At 26.3% G+C, this 26397-nt stretch overlaps 3 protein-coding genes across 7 annotated transcripts; all 3 read right to left on the bottom strand.

Annotated features, from left to right (window-relative positions):
• Nucleotides 1–308: 308 nt before the first annotated feature.
• Nucleotides 309–3401, bottom strand: LOC101495040 (cytochrome c oxidase subunit 5b-2, mitochondrial-like). Its single transcript, XM_004486640.3, has 6 exons — nt 3146–3401; nt 2990–3072; nt 2543–2593; nt 1651–1717; nt 1459–1538; nt 309–658 (listed from the first exon to the last, which is right to left on the bottom strand). Exons 1-6 carry the CDS (start codon nt 3276–3278, stop codon nt 599–601), a joined length of 474 nt encoding a protein of 157 aa, XP_004486697.1. The 5' UTR covers nt 3279–3401; the 3' UTR covers nt 309–598.
• Nucleotides 3402–6131: 2730 nt separating this feature from the next.
• On the bottom strand, nt 6132–8683 carry LOC101495368 (BIIDXI-like protein At5g11420). The gene is made up of 3 exons (XM_004486641.4): nt 8528–8683; nt 6899–7411; nt 6132–6824 (listed from the first exon to the last, which is right to left on the bottom strand). Exons 1-3 carry the CDS (start codon nt 8595–8597, stop codon nt 6286–6288), a joined length of 1122 nt encoding a protein of 373 aa, XP_004486698.1. The 5' UTR covers nt 8598–8683; the 3' UTR covers nt 6132–6285.
• Nucleotides 8684–20043: 11360 nt separating this feature from the next.
• On the bottom strand, nt 20044–25326 carry LOC101495695 (boron transporter 4-like). 5 transcript variants are annotated; one of them, XM_012715279.3, is made up of 14 exons: nt 25257–25326; nt 24915–25020; nt 24691–24773; nt 23998–24190; nt 23778–23916; nt 23248–23413; nt 22989–23158; nt 22728–22901; nt 22326–22421; nt 22127–22246; nt 21443–21771; nt 20798–21077; nt 20485–20610; nt 20044–20388 (listed from the first exon to the last, which is right to left on the bottom strand). In XM_012715279.3, the coding sequence occupies exons 2-14, from the start codon at nt 25016–25018 to the stop codon at nt 20335–20337; spliced, it is 2034 nt and encodes a 677-aa protein (XP_012570733.1). In that variant the 5' UTR covers nt 25019–25020; nt 25257–25326; the 3' UTR covers nt 20044–20334. The 5 variants fall into 5 exon arrangements, with proteins under 5 accessions (XP_012570733.1, XP_004486699.1, XP_027190453.1 ...); XM_004486642.4 differs by having other exon boundaries at nt 20044–20385; XM_027334652.2 differs by having other exon boundaries at nt 20044–20358.
• Between the last annotated feature and the right edge of the window lie 1071 nt (nt 25327–26397).

Below are 26397 nucleotides of genomic sequence, written 5' to 3'. Positions count from 1 at the left end.
ATTATCCCTCAAATTACACATTTTTGTATCAAGGCCATGGTGAAATTAAACTAACAACCAAATAGTACGAACATAAAAAACTAACAACCAAATAATAAAAAAGTAACCGAACAAATCAGCACATAAACGTCTATTTGTGGATGAAGATTGATGTAGGCACAAATGTGTCGTATGTTTAATTTAATTTCTAAAGGAGTAAAAATTGAGTATTCTTTTAAGGACCAAACTAGTCCAAAATTATTTCTTAAGGACCAAAAGTGAACTTTACTCTTCGATTAAACTTGTAGTACCTTTTGTAATTTAGGTGCTAAAAGTAACTGTAGGTTTTCCTTAATTGAAAAAAATAACATTGTTAAAGAATCATAGCGTTGCTATCAATTATTTGGCAGAGCAAAAATGACAACCTAACAGGACTTGTAGCCAATCAAATGACAACCCTGTGTCTATATAATCACAGAAACTCTCTTTAAGTTGTAAAACCGCAAGATATAGACCAATCAAAACCAAACGAAGCAGGGCATCATGATTTTGAAAGGTGCAAGTGCAAAATAATTTCTCGTTGAATTATTTATTCCCCAAGGAAAATTGCAGGATGTAATCAATGATGATCGTGATCGCCATGTCCATAAGGATCACCGCCAGGTCCTACCACTTCAAGCTGTAATGCAAAACCAAAAAAAGAAGTTCAAATGACCAGTCTAGTATTCATTTGAGTTCACGAGTCATGACACTAGTATAAAGATAACAAATTAAATTCTGCATAAACTTTGGCCAAAGATGAATATTTCAAACTTGAAATAAGTCCAAGCTTCTGTGTGCTCCTAGTGCTAATACATTCATTTCTCTAATTTGTTGCTTACTTTTGAGGTTCAAACCGAGGTTGATCACTGACTAGAAATGTTAATCAATGTTGAACAAAGTTAAAAATAATTCTTATAGTTGAAGTCTCATTTACACATTCACTTCTATAGAATGTCAATTTTTGCTAATAAGAATAATCACATATACATGAAAATGTGGCAAGCTATAACTTCAAAAACCACACTAAATTGTCAGATAATTATATTTCAAACAATTAAAGGTGTTCATATTATTATTATTTTTATTTTAATACAAGCAAATGTTAGTGACTTATTAAGTAGAGGGAGAATTGTTAGTAGCAGAGATCAAAAACTAGACTAATCCTTCGGTGTCCCAACTCATACCACTAGACTAATCCTTTGAGGACATTCATTCAGATTATGAACAGGAATCAAGGCATGTCAAAAAACAGATTTAATAAGAGCAACGTCAGCCTGTGCAATCCGTGAACGTTGAGGGCAATAATGTGCAAGTGCAAGCAAACAAATACATAATTTTCAATCAATAGTTCAATATATTTACATATCTTGACATCTATCTCCAAATTAATCATGGTAACCAGTAACAATAAAATTCTATATGTGATGCTCAACTTACCTCAAAATACTGTGCACACACTGGACATTCATGAGGCTTGCCTTTCTCCAGCCAAAACCAGACGACATCATGCTCATCCTCTGCAGAAAAAAACAAGTTTTTTACCATAACATAAACCAAACTCTATTACCTATCACCAGATTGAGAAAAGTTTTGCACAAAGATTCATAAAGAAAGACCAGGAACACTTACCACCTTCACCACCTGGGCATCCAACTATCCTTCTGCTATAGAAAGACCTAACAACAGCAGGTGCTTCCTAAGAACCAGAATAAACAATGAAAGCAGACATATATCAAGCATCGTTCAAATTTCAAAACCATTATAAATATTAATCGATGTGAATCTACAGCCATTATTCACAAAGCATAAATCAACCATACTTCAGAATCTTCATAAAAGATGTTTAAGTACATTTTAGGTTTAATGTTTAGAAAAATCCAAACTGCAATTGTGTTAATTAAAAGCTCAACAAGCTGCAAAGCCCCTGGTTTCCAAGCCTCATGGTTACTCTTCACCTCTCACAACCAAGTACTGTGAAGTAGTTGAGGATAGGAATCTGTCAAATAGACCAGCAGTTTACCAATATCCTCATGCTGTATGATTTTTTAAAGGCATATTTAGGTTGACTGGCAATTACTTCTAAAAAACATCCAATGCAAGCAACTTACCATCAAATTTAGATATTTAACATATATCAAAGAAGATTGATGATAATTTGCCCCAAATCCCAAGCCAAGAATCAGTTTGGTTTTTGTAGCTTTCTGTAATTTTTTGCAATTTGAATGTACTTCTTAACAAATAATTAATTACTCCTAGCTTATGTTAATGTTATGGATTTTGGTTGAAATTTCTTAAAATCTTACATTAAAAATATGATTTTTTTAAAGCACGATTATTTTATGGTTAAATAATATGTTTGGTCCTCGCGTGTAAGTTACACTAATTTTCAATTTAATCCTCTCATTGTTTGTTGCTGTTACAATACTATCCCTTGGAAGCAGCGACAAAACACACAACACAACTCTAAAACAAGTTAAACATCAGCATACATATAATTGTACCAAGAAACAAGAACACTAACCTTTGTGCCAAAAGGACCTTCTGGATGGTTTATTTCAAGAATATCCCTTCCCTAAACAAACATACAAAAATTGTTCACATACAAAAATTTCATAAATAATCTATATAATATAATCTATATAATACAACAAAAATGTTTATCAGATTAAAATAAAATAAAAAATCAGGAACAGGAGATATATATTAATAAGAATACTGATAATTTAACACACAAAGTAATTAGAGTAGTTAGTGCTAATTTTACACAATTGAATTTCTTCGAATGCACAATCGAAATATTTTTTGTAAGAAAAGGCGCAATTATAATAAAAATGAATATTATTACAAAAGTTCAATTCGATTCATAACATTTACCATTACTCGTATTCGGATTTGGTCCAATTAAAAGGCAAAATGAAAATAAAATAAAATAAAATAATAATAATAATTGGAGAACAAATGAGAGTACCTCAAGCTCAGCCTGAATCTCCTCACGTTCATGACCGGTAGCAATTGGGACAACATCCTCAACCCTCTTTTTGATGGAACCAGCTGCAACAAGAAGAAATGAATCGAATTGCGAACGATGAAATCGAGGAAGAGAAAAAGGAGAAATGAATAATACCTGATTGAGTGGCAACGTGGCGGTTGAGATCAACGAATCGGAGTCCGGCAACGGCGGATCGAGGATGAGAATGAGAGAGATTAGAAGAAGAAAGGGTTTTGAGGTGAGAAGAAGAGAAAAGTCTACGCCACATGATGAAGGTTAGGGCAGGGTGGGTTGTTACGGCGTCGTTTGATGGGAAATGGAAGCAGCCACTTGTTTTGAACGATCTGGGAGAAGTTCAGTAAGTATAGTTTCAGAATCAATGTGAACGAATAAATCAATGAATGTCATGTCATGTCATCATGCTCTTTCGCTAGCTTTCAAAGGTCAAAGCCCAAATGACTACCACGTGCCCATATTAATCACAGGCCCAAACACTGTTGGAAAAAATAAAGCCCAAATAGTGTTGTGGATATACGTGTGAGAAAATTCTTAAAATTTCTTAAAACTATTAAAATTTTGTTTAGATTGATTAATTCAAATGTCTATTTTATATATTTTATATATTTATAGATGTATTTTTTTGTATTTGAAAATATTTAGTGAGAGAAAAAATACTCCAAATTTTATCATATATTTATATTCGTGTTCCACATTTATATTCTCTACTAAATTCAATTTGAGTTCTAAAAAACTTTTAAAAAAAAGTTTTCTATAACACAAACTGTTGGAAAAAATTCAAACATTGTTTGTCGAATTTTTTTTAAAACTGTTTTAGAACTTAAATGTCTTTAAAATTTAAAGTTGTATTTTGAAAAACTATTTTCAAATTTATGGAATATAATGTGTATGAAAATTTGAAATTTGTGATGAAAACATTTTAAGTTTTTTAGAATAAGAATGTTTTTAAAAAATTTAAATTTTCTGAAAACTTGTACCACAAAACATGAAATTTATATTTTTTTTAATAAAAAAAATTGAATTCTTATTAAAATATGAAAATAAGAGTATGGAATAAATTTTTTTTACATACGAATGCAATGGGTTGGTTGTCCTGCTGGGCTAAGCATAATTGAGATGGGTAATTCGTCATGCCCAAATTTAGAAATTTGGATTTCGTACTCCTTCAATTGGACTTATATTCTCTAAATTATTAAAAATCTAAAATTATCTCTTTAACTTTTAATCAGTAAGTGGAAAAAAAAAAATACTCTAAAAGCTGACCCCTCAACTAAATATTCGTTAAATAAAATTTTACGTCTAAAAATCCGGTACACAATTTAATTTTATAATACCGGAAATTTTAAAATTTTGAAATTTATGATAACTACTTTTCCTCAACCATAAATTTAAAAAATTTGGTATATATATACATTTTTTTTGAATTATTGAATATTTTTTTTTTTGAAATAGGGATGAAAAAAACACGACTATTAGGTATATATTTGACTAAAGCATTTACAAGTGATTAAATTTTGAAGTTACGAGAAGCTGTCATATCATAGACAAGAGAGATCGACCGACAAAATTGAGTAGCTGTTATTATTACTTGCTCTGATCCTCACTGAAAAAAATAGAATGAAAAAAATATTAAAAAAATAATTTACAAAACATTAAAAAAAAAATACTATTCTAGAAAATTCAATGAGATATGAAATTTTCGGTGAACTTTCCAAAAGTTTAAAATTTCTAGCAGTTATGAGTTAATACCGGAAAATTTAAATTTCTGGTATTGAAAATAAACTATCGAAATTTGAAAAAATGAAATTTTTTATATTAAAAATGATTACCGGAAATTTCAAACTTTCAGACGAAACTCTCCGAAATTTAAAATTGAAATTTCCAGTAATGAAAATGACTATCGAAAATTGAGTTTTTTCTATAATTTTCAGTGAAAAATACAATTGTAGGAGTATAATGACACTTTTTAATTTTTACAGTTTACTTATCGCAATTTTAGACATTTCAAACTTAAATTATTCAAATGGGGAGTACTAAAGTTAATTAAGGGGTACGAAATCCAACTTCTTCAATTTTGTAAACTTCTTCTCCCTCTATGTATGTTTTTTTAAAAAAAACCTTTATTACTCTAATTAAATTATATATACAAAACTAGTGGTTAACCTCTATGTTTTCAAAACAGCCTAAAAAAGTTGTGATTGAAATTATACATACAAATGAAAAAATAACAATAGTATATAATACATATAACAAGATTTTTTTTTAAACTGTGTTAAAAGGTTATACTGTTCTATGATAATTAAAAAAAAAACATAAAAATGTGTTTTTTGTTTTGGATAACTTGTGTTGAAAACATGTGAACTTTATCAAAATATGATAAATATTGTAATCTCAATGGTAAAGTTCTTTGAGAATTAAAAATCATTAAAGAAATGTTAGTCCTTAATAAAAATTGAACACTAACGTGAGTATATTTTATGTGGTAGTTATAAAGATATTCAACAAGTTGAGTATGAATTAAAATTCATAATACTTCATTTTCTCCATATTTAATGTATGAGTTTCTTCGTTAGATTTTTTAAAACCAAAAAAATCAAACTACTTGATTTTGAGTTGTTTAAAAATATATAATCATTTGTCTCATGTATGCACAATTTATAGCATAATATTAATTATTCATGCTACTGTTACATCTCTTGTAATAAATTTTTTTAAATTAAAATTGTTAAAAAAAATTTGCGATCTACTATATTACAAAATAAATAAAATAATTTTGATTTGATTTTGTGATTATAATTAAATTTATTAATAATTTTGCTACATGAAAGAAAAAAAAAATACTTAAATGATTATTATATTGCACGATTTTGTTTAGTTTTTCTAGAACATACAAATTCTAAAGACCAACTCTGGTCGGTTATCATATTAAACTTATTTATGTTAGTGAATTTTTTCATTTATGTTATCTTGAGTGAGAAATGTGGAAATAAATCATAAAATATAATGAATTAGTGTTGATTCTCATAAGCATTACACCAAAAAAGGGTAATAGAACAATCCTGGAGTCATAAATATTCTTAGCTATTAAACTGAAAGAAACAAATAAGAAATTATCACGTTTTATATATAACATCACAAGCAGATGATTTGATTTGATATAAGACTCCGTCCTATTATTATTATTACAAGAAGAAGAAGAAGAAGAATTAATTAATTCTATAATGATGTAGTAATTAATATATATGGTGAAGGAAATACTAAGAGTGTTTGTTGGGATAACGAACACTAAGCAATTTAACATCATCAATAACAGGTCCACAAAGAGAACCAGAGTTATCATTCTTCATAGTATAAAATGTACTTAAGAATCTAATTCGAGTTCTTGTAGACAAAGCAGTGAAACGAAGCTTCCCTCTAACAAAACCACCTTTACCTTTAGATTCATAAGGAACTTGAACAGTGTCACCACCAGCAAAAGCTTCCACAGTCATTGAACCTTCACAACTATTATTTGCATCACCAACAGAAAATGTCAGATCATAAACTTTACCAATAGTAGTAATCACAACTTGTGCTAAGGCACTTTCTTTTCCAGCTACAAGTTCAATAGCTCTATTTCCTTCTGGTACATAGAAATGTTTTGAATCAATGTATTTAACAGCTTTCAGTGATTCAACAATCCATCCTGGTAATGGACCGTGTGCATCTTCAATGTGTGGTGGAATTAGAACCCCCCATGATGCATTTGGAAATACATATGGTCCTTCTTCAAAATTTCCATTTTTCAATAAATTTGCTACACAAAAAAAGTACAAATTATTATCATTATTAATTCATTATTATGAAACACAAATGCTTCATTATTATTACCTCTAGTTCTTCTAGGTGGATTCAAAACCTTCAAAGCAACAGAATCAATAAGAGGACCACAAGCAGGATCATCTTCAACACCAGAATTATGAATAACAATTTCACCTTGTTCATAATCAGCTTTGAAGCCACAAGCAAATGATTCCCAACCATTACTACCATACATAGTTTGTATAGGAATGATACCATAATCTCTTTTCTCAGTAGTTGGGACAACAGATACATTAAGTTTTTCTTCTTGTGCACACGTGCGAGCTGCACTGAATGTGATTGAGTAGAATGAACCTTTATTTAATTTCACTTTTTGTTTAATATAAGCTTCATTACCAAGCCTAACAGCATATGCACCTTCTGGTACAATTAAAAGCATGTCACCTTGTTTTTGTCCTGATTTTATGTATTCAACAAATCCTGAAATTGTCCAATTTGGTATTCCATCATGGCTTGTTACTACTGATCCCTTTAATTCTGATGCTTTTGGTCCAACTTCAAAGTCACCATTAGGCAATAAACCTGAAAGTTTACAATCACATTTTATTATTTATTTTACTTTTTCAAAACTACTTTTTGGTCTTACTCCATGTGATAAGGAACATGTTAGGCTGTGAGCACATGAAAACTTATCTAAACCATGTGAACAGATTTCCAATCTTATTTATTCTACAATCTAGATCCCTAGGAATTATATGTTTCTTTTTCTATTGGATCCTAATATTTGCACATCAATTTTTTTTTATTAATTGTCTTTTGTTACTTCTGTATCAAGTAAAAGTAAAAGAACATAAAAACTGGAAAATTTTGTTCATAATGTGCAATTATTTATTCTGATAAAAATAACTTTTAGTATATATGAGTTGCAGATTAAGCTATTGTTTTACAGTAATATTCAATCACATTCATGCATATATGGATTTTATTTTTGGAGACAAAAATATATATGTAAACATATAAAATTGATTTTAATATGTGAAGGTATTCTTTACAAATAATTTTAGTCTCCAAAATATATTCTAATTTGATGCCGAGATTTAGAGCTTTTACATTATATGATTTTTAATATCAAAATACTATTCAATTCAACTTTTTTTTTTTTATGTGAATTTACATAATCATAATTCATTTTACACTACAACCAAACATATATAAATTTTTAGTGATATTAAAATGTTGTAAAACACTGAAATGAAATAAAATTAAAACTAAACATAATACATATGAAGTTAATAATTGTTTGCTAAATGAAAATGAACTTATTATATTGTTCGTGTGTGTATAAATAATAAACATGTTTAAAGTTAAACGGATAAAATTTAACCTCAGAGCAATTTTCTATTCTTAAAAAAAAAAAAAAAAAAAACTCAAAGAGTATTCAACATATATTAGTTAATTAGTTAGTTGGTAATTCAAATTCACTTGTATAACTAACTACTATTAATATGAATACTAACTCTTGGTTAATTTTGAGTGAGCATTAGAGATGATCATTAAAACACTTGCAATGAATAGTTAGATCTTAGTCATTACAGTACATTATGATATGTCGATTACATATAATATTAATGAAAAATATAAACTATAAGCTAATTAAAAGTGAGTAAAATCTAATATGTGGAGTTAATTAGAACATACCATCTGTATAAGACAAAGCAGCGTGGCACGTAGAGAGGAATAGAACTAACAGCACTTTAAGCTTATGCATTTTGATTTTGATGTTGATGAATATTGATCTCAAAACAGAGAAAAAGATACACAGGGATATTTCAGTGACTTGGATTTCAGAGATCCTAGCACCCGGTTTTATTTGAATCATTATATGAAAATGCCACTGTGTTTGGCATAAAATTACATCAATGCCATTCTAACTACACAAATTATAATATGGACCCGTGTCCACCAAGATCTAGTTTAAAAAAATGTTGATGGTCATTTCATTTTTAAGATTGAAATATATTAATTTAATTAAAATAAAAAATATATATATATATATCACATATTAAATTAATATAAATTAGATTATAGTTTTAATTATAAAGATAAGAGAAGAGTAACAAACTACTAGTTTTGAAATATATTGATGATCCTGGTTAAATTTTTTAATAATTTAGAAGTACCGGTTCATCGAAGAACTCACCAAAAAAAACCATGCTATCCTAATTTTTCCAGCAAGTGATAATGGCTTTCCCATGAATGCATGCATGTTCATCTTACACGAGTGTCAGTGTTAAATAATTACAACTTCATTTGTATTTTATGATAAACCTCGTTTTCAACAGTTACGAGATTGACACCGAACATTGTTCTTTTCATTTTCATGCGGCTATTTTTATTTTATAATTTTCTTTTTTTACTAAATATATATAGTTAGAATTAGAACTATACATACATTTTGCTTGTATATTCATCAACTTTATTAGTATTTTTATTTTTATATTTGTAATATTTTATTACTTTTTCGATCTGTAATTTTCATATGTAAAAAATATATTAAAAGTAAAATTTAATTAAAAATTAAAAAAAAAACAAAATACATTTCCCTAGCAAAGTATTTCTTTGCTGGGTCAGTTAATATTGAAAATGTATAATACCCTACCAAAGTAATTTCCCAAGCAAGTTCATTAAATATTTCATTCCCTTCCAAGATTTGACTTTCCTCCAAATGACTTCATTGTTTTGCTTAAGTCCTAGGATATTATGAGTCAAAAGAAAATCCTAGGATATTTGTAACCAGCAAGTCTTCAATTGGCCTATTAAGACTTTAAAACTCAATCTCTCTGTTATTGATTCAGCAATTGGTTATTTAAGTTGGTTGATCTGTTTTTAATTCAGCGATTGTCATGGGTAAAACCATACAATTATGGTACTAATTGAAATTTAGTATGAAATATATACTCTATTATGGATTTGGTTGCTTGACAAATGCGCTAAGTATAACCCATAGTTCATATAGTCCATTTTTTTATAATAAATTTTATTTATTTTCTGATTGAATTTTAAATTATTATTACACATTACCTTTGAGAATCAAATAGTTAAAACTAAAAAAAAGTATTATATTTAAATTTAATTGTATTTTTATTTTTCTCATTTTTTATAATTTACGAAATTGGTTTTGTTATTTTAAAAGTCAATAGTTTTAGTTCATCCTTCTTATTTTTTAACTAAGAATTGATGACGTGAAATATTTTAAATAACGTGATATATAATATGTTGATATAGAATGATTAACATCTATAAAATTGAAATAAAACGACGTAAAATCTTAAATTTTAACTTCAATTTTTTTCTTCATATTTTCAATTTAATTAATAATATATAAATAATTAATGCATTTAGATGATTCTATATCATAGAATTGTATGTCACGTCATTAAAAATACATCAATTTTTTATTTTTCAGTTCAAAAATCTAAGGGAGAGATCAAAATTATTGATTTTTAAAATACGAGACTAATTCCGTGAATTGATTATAATAGAGAGACCAAAACTTAAATTAATTCTTATATTTATTAAAATGTAATTAAATATAATTAATTTTCTAAATCTAATCAGAAAAATGAGTGCATATTTATGAATACTCGTGATAATATTTATTGTTGAAGGGTATTTAAAAATAAAGTTTTAATTAAATGAAATATATATTTTTGAAACGAATTAAATGAAATATATTATATTAGATATACAAATCAGTTACACTTAATAATTAGTTAGAGTATATGGTGTATGAATACGATCATTTGCAATATTATTATTTTTTACAAAAACATTCACATTATCAAACAATTTCTAAATTAGTCTTTTTATATTTTTCTATCATCATAGCTTCTATAAGAAATAATTAAACAATTCCTAAATTAGTCTTTTTGTATTTTTCTATCATCATAGCTTCTATAAGAAATAATTGAAAGATATGTATTTTTTTTAGACAAATTTTATTTTATAATTGAAACTAGAGGAATTAAATTTTTTTAATAATTAAAAAAGTATTCTATCAAAGAAGATATTTAAAAAAATTAACGCTTAATTAGTTTTAGGTGAGAATTATCACCGTAATATATTTATTTTATTTTTTTGGTATAATATCACCCTAATAATTTATTCATTCCTAAAGTTGAAGAAACAAGTAATGCCTCCCTATGAGATCTAAGATTATTTATATAATTTGTTTGAAAAAGCAAGTATTATTAATTAGAGCCAACTAATCATAAAAGATAAAAATTAAATAAATAAATGTGAATTTCAATATTCGGAAGCAACCCAACGAATTCTCCCGAGCAAAGTAAATATATCGTCCCATGTTTTTTAAGAAGAAAATAAATGGGTTTTAAATTTTGCAATTGCAGTGTTTATTTATAAAACAAAATGTTTATAAAAAAAATATATGTTCAATATTATGCATCACTCGTTGCTTAAAATTTCAGGCAATGATTTTGTGGGGAAGGTTAAGACAAACCCATTAAAATCCACATGCTCTCTCAGTCCAGAACATACGTTGTCGGTGACAATAAAATTAATTTATTTCCTTCAAAAGCATACTACTATAGTGTAAAATCCTTTTATGATCCTCATCTAATTATATTTAATTTATGTTTAAGTAAAAATTTTTACAAATCATAATTAATTATATGATTGATGGTGTATATATACATTTTAGTTATTTATTATATTATAGTTAAAATCATCTTAACAAACTACATTTTGTAAAATATGATTTGATGATACTTTAATTTTTTGTCCTATCGTATATAGAGTCGGTTCAAGATATAATGAGATAACAAAAAAAATTATTATGAGGTTATTTAAAGTTTATAATAGTATCTTAGTAAAATTATTACATTTTTAATTTAAAATTAATTTTTTAGACATTTTAAAATAGAAACTATGTATTAAATTAAAAATAAACTATCGTTTTAGTTTATGAAAGTATAAAACCAAAATGGTGATTTACTTCATAAATTAATATAAATGATTTTAAATAATTATTTTTCATTGCTAATTAAATTAATTAATTTAATAATTATTGATATAATATTAATTTTAGATTTAAATATATAAAAATATAGAGTTTTTCTTTTTTTATTAAATACAAAACTTTTTTGAAGTCCTTTTATTAAATAAAATTTTAAGTTTATTTAAAAATCTAAAACGGTTTCTTTTAGTCCCTCTAATAATTTATTAAATATATTATTGTTTATCTAATTTTTATTTTTTTTCGAGGAACTGATAAATATATCAACTTTCTTTCTTAGTTTCTCGAAAAAATTTCTTCAAATTTTAATTCATCTAAATTTTTTATTACTAATTTTTGTCTATGCTATTTTATAAAAGTTCAAGTTCATATTCTTATTGATTTTTTTTATCACATGCCATTGTTAAAAATTTAAAATATTATTAATTTAATTATATAGTTTTTAATTTAAAAGTTTAATATTTAATTTGAAATTATCAATAAATTAATAAAAGACTTAAGATTAAATAGTTAAATTATTAAACTAATAATATTTGAAAATTTTACCAATGATATGTTATAAAAAAAATCACTTGAAACATACAACTAGGGGTGGGAATAGGTCAGGCTAGGTCAGACTTTGCAAGACTTGAGTATGGCCTACGATTAATTTTTTAGACATACGGTCTATCATAGACTTTTTTTTCGGTCTGACCTGTCATTTTTAAAAGTATGGTCTGGTCTGGAAGTCTATTTAAAAGTCTTATTCATATTAAAATATTTAAATATTCTACTCATACCATATGTTCTCCACATACCAATATTAATGTACATATCTATATGTATTAAACAAAAAATAATTATTCTAACAAAATAATTTAAAAAAAATATGAAACAAACATCATTTAAACCATAAAACATAATTTTTGGTTTCAAAGAATAGATTTTTTTTTTCCTCTAAAACAAAAACACCTATTATTACCTCTCAAACAAATATGGAAGGACTATTGAGTTATTGACTAATTGAATGCTACCGAATATAGAATAACTATCAAATATGAAATGACTACCGAATATAGAATGACTACTGAATTATTGTCAAATATTATTAATATATTAATAAAAGATAACATTAATAAATAATTAAATATATATAGGCTGGTCTGTCAGACCTAATAGGCTTCTTTATAAGTTTGACCTATTTAAATAAATAGGCTTTAAAAATAGCCCGAACTTAGCTTTTTTTTATTAAATAGGCCAGACTATATGCCCCTGTAGGACGGTCTAGCCTATTCTCATCCCTACATACAACATGAACTTTTATAATAAAATAGAAACTAAAATTGATAAACATAAAATTTAAAAGGATTAAAATTTTATATTTTTTTAAAGAAATTTAAAATAAAAATTAATATATTTAAAAAAACTAAAAACATATTTAATTATAAATAAAATACTCCCATAATTTATTTTTTGTCAACACAGTCTACTTTTTTGTCTTCATCAGCTAGTGTAATGGGCCAACTTTTTCTTTGTCGCTTCTAACTCTGTTTTAATATAAGGCCATAAATAAGTTATGTCGAGTAATCATTTGCAAGGTCAAAGTTTATTTTGAAAAAATAATTAAGACATATTTTTTATCGGTTATTAACATACTCAAAAATTTATTTCATATATTAATTTCTTTAAATAAGTGATTTAATTTAATTTTAGATAAATTATCAAATTCATATATCAATAAAATTAAATTTGCTTTTAATATGATTTGATGATTTAATATATAATATGATAATTTATAAATTTGCTTTTAGTTAAATAGATTTGGTATAATAGGTTTGAAGATTTTTTCAATAAAACGTAGTCAAATCATTTTAACTAATTAAACTTTTAAAAGATTTTGATTTTGTCTATTAAAAAAATATTGGTTTGGTCTGACATAGTAAGCTAAATCATATATCCTTTTAGTCGTCTAACCTATTTTCACTAATCTCCAATGGGTTTTGTATTTTTTCAGCATGAATAGTGACATGCTTGAATGAATTTTTAAAAAATAAATTTAAAAAATATAAATTTGAGAGATGGATGAACATTTTAGGTAGGCTGGTTGTACCATGATCCAAACACACATGGCTTTGATTTTGATCATGTTCGCATGGATCTTATGAGAAGGTGAATTGGGGGGTCCAAGATATATGGATTATAAAGACGAAATTACCCCTCAATTATTTGAAATTGATAAATGTTTGATACCAAATCCACATGATTAAATAATATTGGATGCCTTCGTGGAGATTGAAGAATCATGCACCAAGCTTGTGAAGGAAAAATCATATGAAGCTACGAAATAAAAAAGGGAATCCATCATATCTTATCCTAGGCAACCCATGTGACTACAAAATTATATTTTTAATATCAATGTCCCTTCATCTTGCCTACATATGGTGCCTCTTCTTTTATTTCTTTGTTTTTATTTTCTTTCTTGTTTTGTGGTCGGCAATAATAATTGTGTAAGTTTAATAGAATTATAAAATGGGGTATAAACAAAACGAACCTAATTAGTGGAAGGTTTGAGAATAATTGCTTTTATGTACAAATATTAGGCAACAATTAGTAACATGGTTGCATGTGATTTTATTAATTAATTTAGTTTAAAACGTCTCGTCGCATCTATATATCTGGATTTAAATTGAAATAATTGAGTAATAGAAGCCAATCTTAGATTAGAATGGTAAAAACATTTTATCTAATTGTTCTTTTTATATAATAAAACAAAATTAGAAAAGATACACCTCATGTTAAATTATAGAGAACTACCCAACCACTTGTTGAAGGTTTACATTAGAATTTACAAATTCTATCTAATTGTCTATTTGTTCCTTTTTTGGCAAAGGTCTATTTGTTCTTTGAAGAAAAGTCTTCCTTAACAATGCATGATTAGTTTACTTTCGTATCTTAACAATTTGCAGATACACATTACATAGCGAAATCTTTACTTGATTTGGGAATTTGGAGAGGAGGGAAGAAGTGGAATTTGGAGGAAGTAAAAGAAATCGTTCAAGAGGATGTAATGTTGATTGGCTGAGTTTTGTTGGGACCAGGGGTATTAATGATTATCCTAAAATGCATACAATTTTTATTTATTTATAATTTTATAGAAAATTTACAAAAAATAAATCTATTAAAAGATATATACTATGTTTTTCAATTTAAATTTAAATTGTGTGTTATCAGTTTTGTCCAAGATATAAAAGTTAATGAAAATCAATTATTATTATTATTATTATTATTATTATTATTATTATTATTATTATTATTATTATTATTATTTTATGTTTTAGTCTAATTAAACTTAACAAAAAAATAGTAAAAGTTCATTGCTTCAATTTTTTTTCTCTCACCAAAATTTAATATGTTATATTTGTAGTTCTATTTATCTTAAACTTGTGTAGCTTTTTAATCCAATTCTCACTTTTTCCGCGATTGTGTTTGCAAATTTTTTGTATGTTTATATACAAATTTAGAATTTAAAATTTTAATATATAATAAAATATTAACTTAATTGCAATTTTAGACTTTTTATGTTAAAAGTTGACAATAATATTTTTTTTTGTGTTCACATGCAAATTTAGAACTTGAAATTTTAATATATAATAAAATATTGACTTAAATGTAATTTTTATCTCTCTATTTTTATCAATTCACGGAATTGATCCTCTTATTTTAAAAATCGATAATTTTGATTACTTTATAAGATTTTTAAACTAAATAATAATAATTTGATATATTTTAAATGATGTGATATACAATTTTATAATATAAAACTATCTAAATGCATTTCTTATTCAAGTCATTAATTAAATTACAAAAACGTAAAAAATTTAAATTTAAAAGTTAAGTTTTTAGATGGTTTTATTGCGATTTTATTTGTGTTAATTATTCTATATCATCGTATCATATGTCACATTATTTAAAATATGTTAAAATGTCATTTTGTTTATTAAAAAATGACTAAAACTGTCAGATTTTAAAATAAGATGATCAATTTTATAAATTGATAAAAATATAAAAACTAAAACTACAATTAAACTTAAAATATTATATTTAATTTATCGATTAAAAATTCACATCTCAAAATTCTAAAAAATTTATGTTCAACTCCGCCGAGGGTTGTTAACAATAGACCCGTCTGTTTTAGATGTATTTTCAATTGTGGTTTCTACTGTTCTTTAAAAGTCACTAAAGATTAATGTTTAAATTATTTAATCGTATAAAAAAAAGATAAGTTATTTATATCAAAAATGATTTTTAGATAAACACAATCATACTCATATAAACTGTTGACATTGACCGTTGAAAATAAATGAAAAAATCATTTATTTTATTCAAAAGATTGATTTTGTAGACAATATCTTCAATTAGTAATTTAATATATTTTAAAGTATTTTAACAATATGCAATGATTTGAAGAAATTATAACAATATATCTTCTTACTTCTTTCAAAAAAATATATCTTCTTATTATTTAATGTTTTCGATCATTCCTGAATGGATTATTAATAACATACTCTCCCATCTAAGTTTATATTAATTAATTAAATAATTTATTAATTATCAAAATAAAAATTTAATAAGATTTATTATTTAATTTAATTATTAATTAATTAAAATTTATAATTGATAAATAACAAATATAAAAATATTTGACCACATAATGTTAGGATCGCGATATATATATACACCTCAGGATCGATCTAAGAATAAGATTACTAAAAGAATCATATTAGGTCTCTAAACAAAAAATTAAAATTTTACTTACTAAGTTGTTTTGTACTTAATAAAAAAAGCTTCATATTCTCATATTTTTAACTATAAAATTAATAAAATTTTATCTAAAATTAACAAAATTTTATCTAAAATTAACATTGTCTCAATAAATATTAAGTTAATTGATTTAATAAACAATAAAAAAGAAATATTATATAAAATCATTTACATTAATTTAATACTAATCATCATTCTAATAATATATTTTTTAAGACTAAAATGATGATTTACTCGTAATTTAATAAATGGTTTTTATTCTAAATAACTTTAATTAAAAATATAATAATTTTACTAAAATATTCTTATAAACTCTAAAATGTTTCGTAATAAAATTTATTTTAAATCTTTTATATCTTGGATAGGTTTTAATGCACCCTAAATATGTGTAAATTGAACTCAAACTGCAATGCATAGTTAAATTTGACCTCAGACATACATAATATTAATTTTTTTTTTTAAAATTAACTTTTAAATTTAACTTAAAATTAAAATGTCTTAAAGGTCATTCCCAGTTGTTCTAAGTTCTTTTTTAAAGTTAAATTTTAACACAAAACATGTTCTAATAGTGGCTGAACACACTGACAGTCACTATATCTGTCAATCACTATTGTTACTAAATAAATTATAAATTCATTTTTTAATATTGTGGGTTTAACTATGGAAGTGTAATGTGATTCGCATATTAGGTAAATCTTGAGTATTGTCATCAAGACAATTCTTCAATAGTTGTTCAATAGTAGCTCACAACTCACAAGATCATGGTAAGTATGTGGTGTCGATTTTTATATTTTTTTAATTATTTTTCTTGTCATTTTTAATTATATTTAGGTTTCATATGTTTTATAACTAAAATTTAAACTCCAAACTCAAAATAGATTTAGTTATTGAAACTTTCAAATGTGTATGTTTTTGTAAAAAAAATTAGTTTTTTTTGCATTCTAAATATATTCTTTCAACAAATTAATAGTATTTTAAAACTTATCTGATTATAATATTAAAAGAAACTTTCAGTATTATTTATTGATACATCACACATTTATGTGTTATATCATTACGTTTGTGTTACATCACTTATGTTTTTATGTGACATCATTCATATGTTTCTATAATTTATCTCACATATTTTATTTTTTAATTTAACTTATCTCACAGATCATCCTATGCATATGTTGAGAACTCAAACATAAAAGCCTTCATGAAAATAATTCTACTATCTTTTTACTACAATCAACTTTCAATGTTTTTCCATTTCTATCTTTGCATATTCATATTAGTTGGTACAAAAACATCTTATCTAATGTCATCTCATAAAATCATTATTTCGATTCCTGACCTTTTTAAACTTCGGTGAAGAGTACATTTTAGATACAAAGTTTTGTCACTTACACAACATTAAATTTTTTATGGTTTCTCAATTCTCACACAAGTATCAATGAGAAATCTGAGACTGTGTATCTTATTCGGTGACTTTCTCAGCTGAGTCAAAACTTATTTTTATGTCATTTTCTTTCTCTACTTAATTTTATTCATCTTCTATTTTTCCTCTTTTTTATTTACGTATTTCAGTTCTAATCTAATATGGTTTCTCAATTACCACACCGAATATCATTGAAAAATGTGAGATTGTGTAATCTCTTCAGTGACATTATCAATTGGGTCAAAGTTTATGCGTAAGTCATTTATCTCTTCATTTAATATTATCCTTATTCTATTTTTCCCCTCCACAAAATGATTTTTCTTAACTGAATTTTAGCATTTTCAATTTATTTATTCTTTTAGATTTTTAGTTCAACTATATATAAAAGATAATTGGATATAGACAAATACTACAGTTCACTTGAATTAAGAGATTACAATGTCAACTAGCATAAAAAAAATAGTTTTGCTAGCCGTTCGACCAAAAACACTAACTCAATATGAAACATGGTTTCACACATATTTGTTTGCCCTCCACACTAATAGATCATTCTAGGTTTGTTTACGGTTCACACTAATTGGTCATTTTGACAACATTCTTTTGCCTAATGTATATATAAAAAATAATAAATAAATTTGAAAAGTAGTTAGGAAAGCATAACTTCTCAACAAAAACGAAAAAAAAAAAATGAGAAACAATTAAGGAAATACAATTTATTAATACTTAGCTCTAAAATTAAAATGATTTTAGTGAAGAAAACCTATGATAAACAGAAAAATAAAAACTAACTTTATCTCTAAAGAACAACCACTTCCTATTTTTCATTATACCATAAGTTGACATGCATCTCTATGATTAAAAGATGAAAAATAAAAAGTAATTATTATTACAAAATGAAAATCATATTAAATTACATAGTAATTCATTACATATAAATACATCATAATAATTTTGATTACATTTTAATAATTAAAATATAACAATCATCTTAAATGATCATAGAGTATATAGTTAAAACATAATCATCACAACTTAATTTCATAATTTTATGATTAAAACTAATAATTAAAAAAACTCTTATAAAAAATTAATTTTATATTAAGTTTCCCACAATAATTCGTTACATATAAATACATAATAATATTTTAATATTTATATATAAAAACGTCACAATACTTCAACTGCATTTTAAAATCATCTCAAATCATCACCAAGTATATAAAAACATGATCATCACAACTTCTAAACCAATAATTAATTATAAACAAACAATCTTAGTAAGTTTAAACAAAAATAAAATAAATATTCAAACATAAATATTTTAATAAAAATAAGCAATAGAATTAATAAAACATTCAAAGAATTTTAAATGCTTATTTAGACAATAAAAATAATCAATATACAACTTTTGTATCTTTTATTATTATTATTATTATTATTATTATTATTGTTATTATTATTGTTATTATTATTATTATTATTATTATTATTATTATTATTATTATTATTATTAATATTATTATTATTATTATTATTATTATTATTATTATTATTATTATTACTATTATTATTACTACTACTATTGCGCTGCACAAATAATAATCGGTCAATCTAATAAATAATTTTTGCATCTTTTTCTCTTAATATTTATCCATCCATGTATTAACCATGAGCATTATTTCAAAAAAATTTAAAATATGTAGAAAAAATATTATAATTTTAATAATTTCTACATAACTTATATACTTTTTTTTTAGACAACTTATAGACAAATCTTAAATCCAACTCGAAACCATTATAAAATTTAAGTCTATTTTGATTAATAATAATTTTTCAATTCCTACAAAAAATTGTTAATTTTTTATGATTAAACTTTTACAAGACATAATTTATCTAATTTATTCTTATAACCTTATCAATTTAAAAAATTAATGCATTAATAAATTATATATATATCACCAAAAAAAATTAAAATTAAACCGCACAGATGGGCACATAATATTCTAGTTATAGAGTTATAAGTAACTCCCGGTATATACATTTAACTAGAATTTGAATGCAAACTAGAACATAAATTTTTTCACTATTTATTTCCTAATAGCAGATACAAATTCCATTAAAACCGGCATGCTAAAGCACTTGATTACATCAGCTAGAAGTGCAAAACTTGTTCTTCATCTCTATATGGATGGATATCTTCTTTTCCTTCTTCAACTATAGGAGACAACACTATAAGCTGCAAGGATTGTGTCACCTTTCCCCTACATTCTGTGACTGTGGATCCATTACATGAGGATAAACCTGCTAAACCTCATCATTCAAAATAAAATAAAATGCAATACACTCTTTTTTAGAGAAAGAACAAAAGTATTAAACTACAATTCATTCCACTATTGTTACCTGGTTATTTCTTTCCTCACTGAAGCTAATTGTTCTCACCTTCAACTCCCCTCTGTTAGTTGTTAACTCATCTAATATTTCAGCATTGCCTATTTCCTTTGATCCAACTCTTGGTGATTCAACTTCCTGCTTCAAAGTAACAAACCTTTGTATTAGATTTAACTCTTGGTATCACTCTTTCTAAACTCTTTTAAGACTTTATATATAATTAAAATGTGTAACTTGGATTTTTCTCAATAATCTTTAATATACTAGTTTAATGTGTAAAGCATAAATGAGATGAAAAAACAAGATTAAATTAAGCATAGCATACTTTGAAGGACAAATTGAAACTTAGTTTTGGAGCACCAGGTATTTCTTCATATTCAGCTGCATCTAGTTCCATAAGATGGTGCGGATTGAACAGCTTGGGTAGTATATGTTGCCTCAATGAGATAAGCAAAAAGAAAGGCAAAGGGAACAACATTCCAGCAATAGGAATCCATGTCACTCCAAAACAAACCAAAAAGTACACACATTGGAAGAGTGTAAAGAAGAATATATATCTGAAAGGTACTGACTCAACAAAGGAAGCATGATCACCTTCCAACAACCTGCCAAGACAAATTGGATTTAGAAACATATTTCAATGACAATAGAAGTTTCATGATTTTGTTAAGAGTATACAGTCATTTGGGTAGTTAAATATGTATCAAATGTACAAAAATATCTTCGAATGTGTCTTTTGCTAGTCAATTTAGTACTTAAAACGAGTCTTATGTTAGTTGATTTGGTCCTCGAACGTGTCTTATGTTGTCAGTATAATCTATAAAATTATCAACATAAGACACGTTCAAGAATGTTTTTGAAGTTTAGGTACATTCAAGTATCGTAATGAAACCGCCTCATACATTTAGGTACGAAAATGACGGATTACTCTTTTGATAAAATGGTGAAATCAAAAGTAACTTTCACTTACTTGTACCACCTACTAGGTTTTACAAAAAGAAGCAGTATCCTTTCCCAGAATTGATTCCCTGGAAGACTATCAATAGCCATGTAAGCAAAGTAACCCCACAGAACTGAAGTTGGTATCATTTTTATGGCAGGCATAGCAAACACTGCTGCTCCTACAAAGAGTGATTGTAAAAGGTTGCTCACTCTTTGCTCCTTTACTCTCACAGGCAAATATGTATCAATGTGTTTCTCAGGATCAAATGTGCTCTTATTGTTGTCTCCTTTATCTTCACCATTTAGGACAAACTCCTTCAAATCTTCTAGTTCTTTCACCACTGAATTGTTCTGCACCTAACCAAGAGCACTTAGTAACTTAGCTATTTACTACCTCCGTCTCCATTACCTTTAGCATTTTTCACATATATTAAGAAAAATATGTACTATATTTCACATGTCTATATTTAAGTATGAATATTCCTAAAATACCCTTTTATATATAGATTTGTTTAATTTTGACTTTTTATCTTACAATGCACTTAATAATATTAAATAAGGGTATGTTTGAAGAAATATATATATATATATCTAGTAATTTAAAGTGACGCATATATTTAAGGACAACTTTTTTCTTTCCAAGAGATAGGTAATTACAACATCAATTAGCTTTATTATCAAGAGAAAGATGATTAAAGTTCTAGAGTCTTACATCAGGAATATTATTATCCATTTCTATAAACACTGCTTGCATCTTCCCATATATTTCAGAGTTGCTAGCGTTCTTCCTTATGCTTTCCTTGGCACTTTTAACCATCTTTCTTCGGATCAACTACCATTCAAAAATGTCCCCAAATCACCATAAATTCAATCTTGATAATTACTACAAATCCCAATATCCATTTACTCACCTGTCTCTTGAGAACAGCCAGACTCTTGGTGTGCATAGGGGATTGAGGCAGAACCCCATTTGAAGGGGGCAAGCCAACTAGTCCACAAAACAAAGTCTGAAAGTTTGATTCAAACCGAAACATTATTAAAAGACTCTATTCAAAAGATATATATATATATATATATATATATATATAGTTTGAAGTTATATATATATATATATATATAGTTTAATGAGTTACACTATCAGTGTAAATTAATTTTACACTGACATCCAATGGGAGTCCTCAATTTTATCATATTAGAAAATCAATTACAAAAATCGGGTGATGTGACAAAATACTCGATTCTCATTGGAGATCAATGTAAACCTTACTCGTTTACGCGGACAATGCATGTCCCATTTTCTCATATAAGTTTACCATGAATCCTAGCAACAATATGTCATAGTGATATGCAGAAGGTTTCCTAAGATTGAATTCCTTTTGCTGTGCCAACTGAGATGCAACACTATGGTCAAAAAAGTAAAGTCCTGCTATCATTAAAGCAGGAACAAAAGCAGCAAAAATATGTGCTGGAGAAACCTTCCCCATATCCTGCAGTAGAAATTATTGTTAGTAACTTCCAAAAAACTACTAAAACAAGTGAAGTTGTGTAAGTAACGGCATGCAAAATGATTTTACTTTGATAACTGTCCAGTGATGTAATGATGCAGATTCCCAAGCCAAAGGTGCAATGAGTCTTCTAGGAACTCCAGAAGGTACTTTATTTGATACTACTATGAATGATAAAACTGTCCACACCACCACCATGAGAGGAACTCCATAGTCTGCAGTGAAACTTCTTAACCATCCTGCTCAATAACACAAACAAATGTCAGATTCCTCACTCCAACAATGCTAATGACGGTTCAAATTACCACTCAGAACTCACTTGACATACCTGTTCCATATAACCATGACCTTGCTCTTCTGCTTTTTAAAGAAGTATAGAGAAGTCCAAAGGTGAATATAATACCAAGCAATCCATTTGCATATAGCCAATGAAATTGGTATTTATCCAATGTTGGATCCACTTCTTTAGGAACTTTAAACTCATTTATCATTCCCTGAACATACAATACAATAACTTGAATCAAAGTCCTTTTTAAGGGTCGGTGTACTTGGTTATAATATTTTTTATTTTATTTTTTAAAATTTGTGTGAATTTTACTTGCTCAGAAGGAGATAAGAGAATAATGAAACGAAAAATTGTTTGTATTTTTTGGAAACAATGAAAATGTCAAAATAATTGTTTTAATTTATTCCGGAATGCATCCTCCGGAGTTACCAATTCACCATCTCTCCTTCATAATGGTTCACTTCAAGAGTCTCAAATATCCATATAAATAAGTTAAAAATAAGACATATTTTAGAAAATGAAAACAAAATACTTTCACAAAGTAAACAAACCTTAACATATCACAGACTAACCTTGATAGCCTCTTGAAGGAATAAGACACTAATCAACATGCCAAAAAGCTCACCAGCAATCCTTGTAAATCTATTGATGATATTGCCAGCATTGAATATTGCTAGAAGAAACAACAAAAGAGCAGTCCATACACAAACCCTGAAATGTTAGAACAACAACTGTTAAACAATGATTACATAATGAATGAACTTGAGTTATTATAAGAAATGTTTTTCTTACCATCCTGCCCAAGCCAAAAAGAGTTCTCTTCCCAATCCTTCTCTATTTTTAGCAAAATTATACAAATAGGTGTACATAAGGATAGTAGGTTCTGCCACTCCTAGTACTAGTAGAGGCTGTCCACCAAAAATGGAGTGTATGATTCCACAAATGGCCGTTGAAGCAAGTGTTTCCACAGTGCTCAAGCTTCCATCTATATGGTACATACAATCAAAACAAGAAATTGTTAATTGTTCAATTTCATTGCCAAAAAATTATATATGCATAAAGTGAGTGTATCAGGTGATAGTGCAAAAGCTTAATCAAGCTTAATCAAGCTTAATCTTCGCTATACAACCATGCATAACAGTCAATATTACATTTAAGGAAAACTAATCTTGAATTGTTTATCAATCTAAATGGTAAAATAGTTCTTCTCGCTTACTCAGAGTCCAAGATTCGCCACTGCATTGACCTAATACACATGTTTGTATGTGTTACCATTTAGTACGCGATAGTGCAAAAGCTTAATCAAAATTAATCTTGGCCATACAACCATACATAACAGTCAATATTAGATTTAAGTAAAACTAATCATGAATTGTTGATCAATCAGAGTCCTGGATTCGCCACTGCATTAACCTAATATGCGTGTTTGCGTGTGTTACCATTTAATATCAAGTATCAAAAATCCGAAAAGTTTGGTAAACCAACCAGTGTCCCGACTGAGCTGTGCGCCGAAAGCAATAACAGGTAAAGCAGAAGCAAAGAAAATATATGTAGTTGGGGCCAATATCCTGTCATTATACATAAAAACAATGTGTTCGTTACATTACATTATCACAAAATTCAAATTTGCAAATTAATTAGTATGATTACATTACATAATTTACATTACATGAATGAATCATATGATATTACATAAGAAAGTTAATTACCCGGTTCCTGAAGTAAGACCAGAAATCCAATCATCTTTATAGTGTAACGCTCTTCTTCTAAAATCGTTTACAATACCCTTGAAAGGTGATTTCAGGCTCTCCATTTCTGCAACATTAATTCATATAACAAAAATTGTACTGTACAATTATTTTCATTTTTCACACTACGTTCAAAGAAAATCAAACAAGAAACAAAAAGATAACAAAATCAATTCCTCTTTTTCACTGATTAAACATACAATAAAATTAACAAATCATAATTTATTCGCCATAATAATATTGAATTGGATAAAATATTAAAATGTATAAGGTATGGTTAATGCAGATTTTCATAGCACGAACCTAGCGAAAATGTTGTTGAGAGCGTGGCAGAAAATGTACGAAGAATTAGGCACTAGTAGTTGAATTGAACTATTGAAGTAGTACTAGTAGTAATAGTGTATTTTTATTTTTATTTTTATTTTTATTTTATAGGAAGAAAATAAAAACTAAAAAGTGATGCCACTCTCTAGTGATGGAAAGGCCAAAAGTGTTTCTAGGACCCAAGGGAATCTCTAAAGTGGTCCATTATGTGTGCAATTTAAGACAAAATGTTAACAACATTGTATAGTTATATATCCTACTAGTTTCCAACACATGTTTTTTTGTTTTTTGATAAAAAAAGTTTCCAATACAATTTTTCTTTGGAAATAAATTTCATTTAATTAAATAATAAATAGGTGACTTGAAAGCAATGGGAAGGAAATAAAATGGCTCAGTCTTTTCACAATTTGATTTTTTCTTTTGTTCCTCTTTTTATTTTGTTGTAGAAATTTAGAAAGGGGGTAAACGTTATTTTTGCCATATGAAAATAAAGGGGAAAATTTCTTTAATTAGAAATGAGGTAAACATCATTTTTTTAACTTGTCTCATGAATGGCATATGTTTAGGTATGAACAGCTATTTTTATGGCTTTAGTTACTTATAAAATACCTCCTCTTGTCCTAAAAAACAAAAATCACCAAAAACGAGTAAATTTTATTTTATTGGGTTTAATTTAAAGACTTTTTCCTAACAAATATATACATGATTTGTCGGAATATATATATATATATATATATATATATTGAAATTTGTATCTCTTCCCCTATATTTGGGATTAAAAATTTCTATATAAGGGACGGGAGGAAATATTTTTCTACTTTTGTTTTTCTTAATTACTTTCTATAATCTTGTTCAAAAAATATAATTTCCTACCATTTTTAACTTTGAAGTTATACTACATAAATGTAGTCTGTAGACCAAATTAAAGCTATATAGTAAGAACTGCATTAACTGTGAAAAAGCATTGACTAAAAAACTGTTAGATTGGAATACAATTATAATTATAAAAATTGTTTGTATCATAATATTAGTTGGTAGATTCTTTATATTACAATAAAAATGAATATTGTATGAAAATTTTAAATTTATTTTATTAAAAAAAACTGCATCCAAATAAGTA

Source organism: Cicer arietinum, chromosome 1, assembly GCF_000331145.2.
Source record: "Cicer arietinum cultivar CDC Frontier isolate Library 1 chromosome 1, Cicar.CDCFrontier_v2.0, whole genome shotgun sequence".
Taxonomy (NCBI): domain Eukaryota; kingdom Viridiplantae; phylum Streptophyta; class Magnoliopsida; order Fabales; family Fabaceae; genus Cicer; species Cicer arietinum.
Note: the sequence above shows the minus strand (reverse complement) of the source record. Positions and strands in the feature narration are given on the sequence as shown.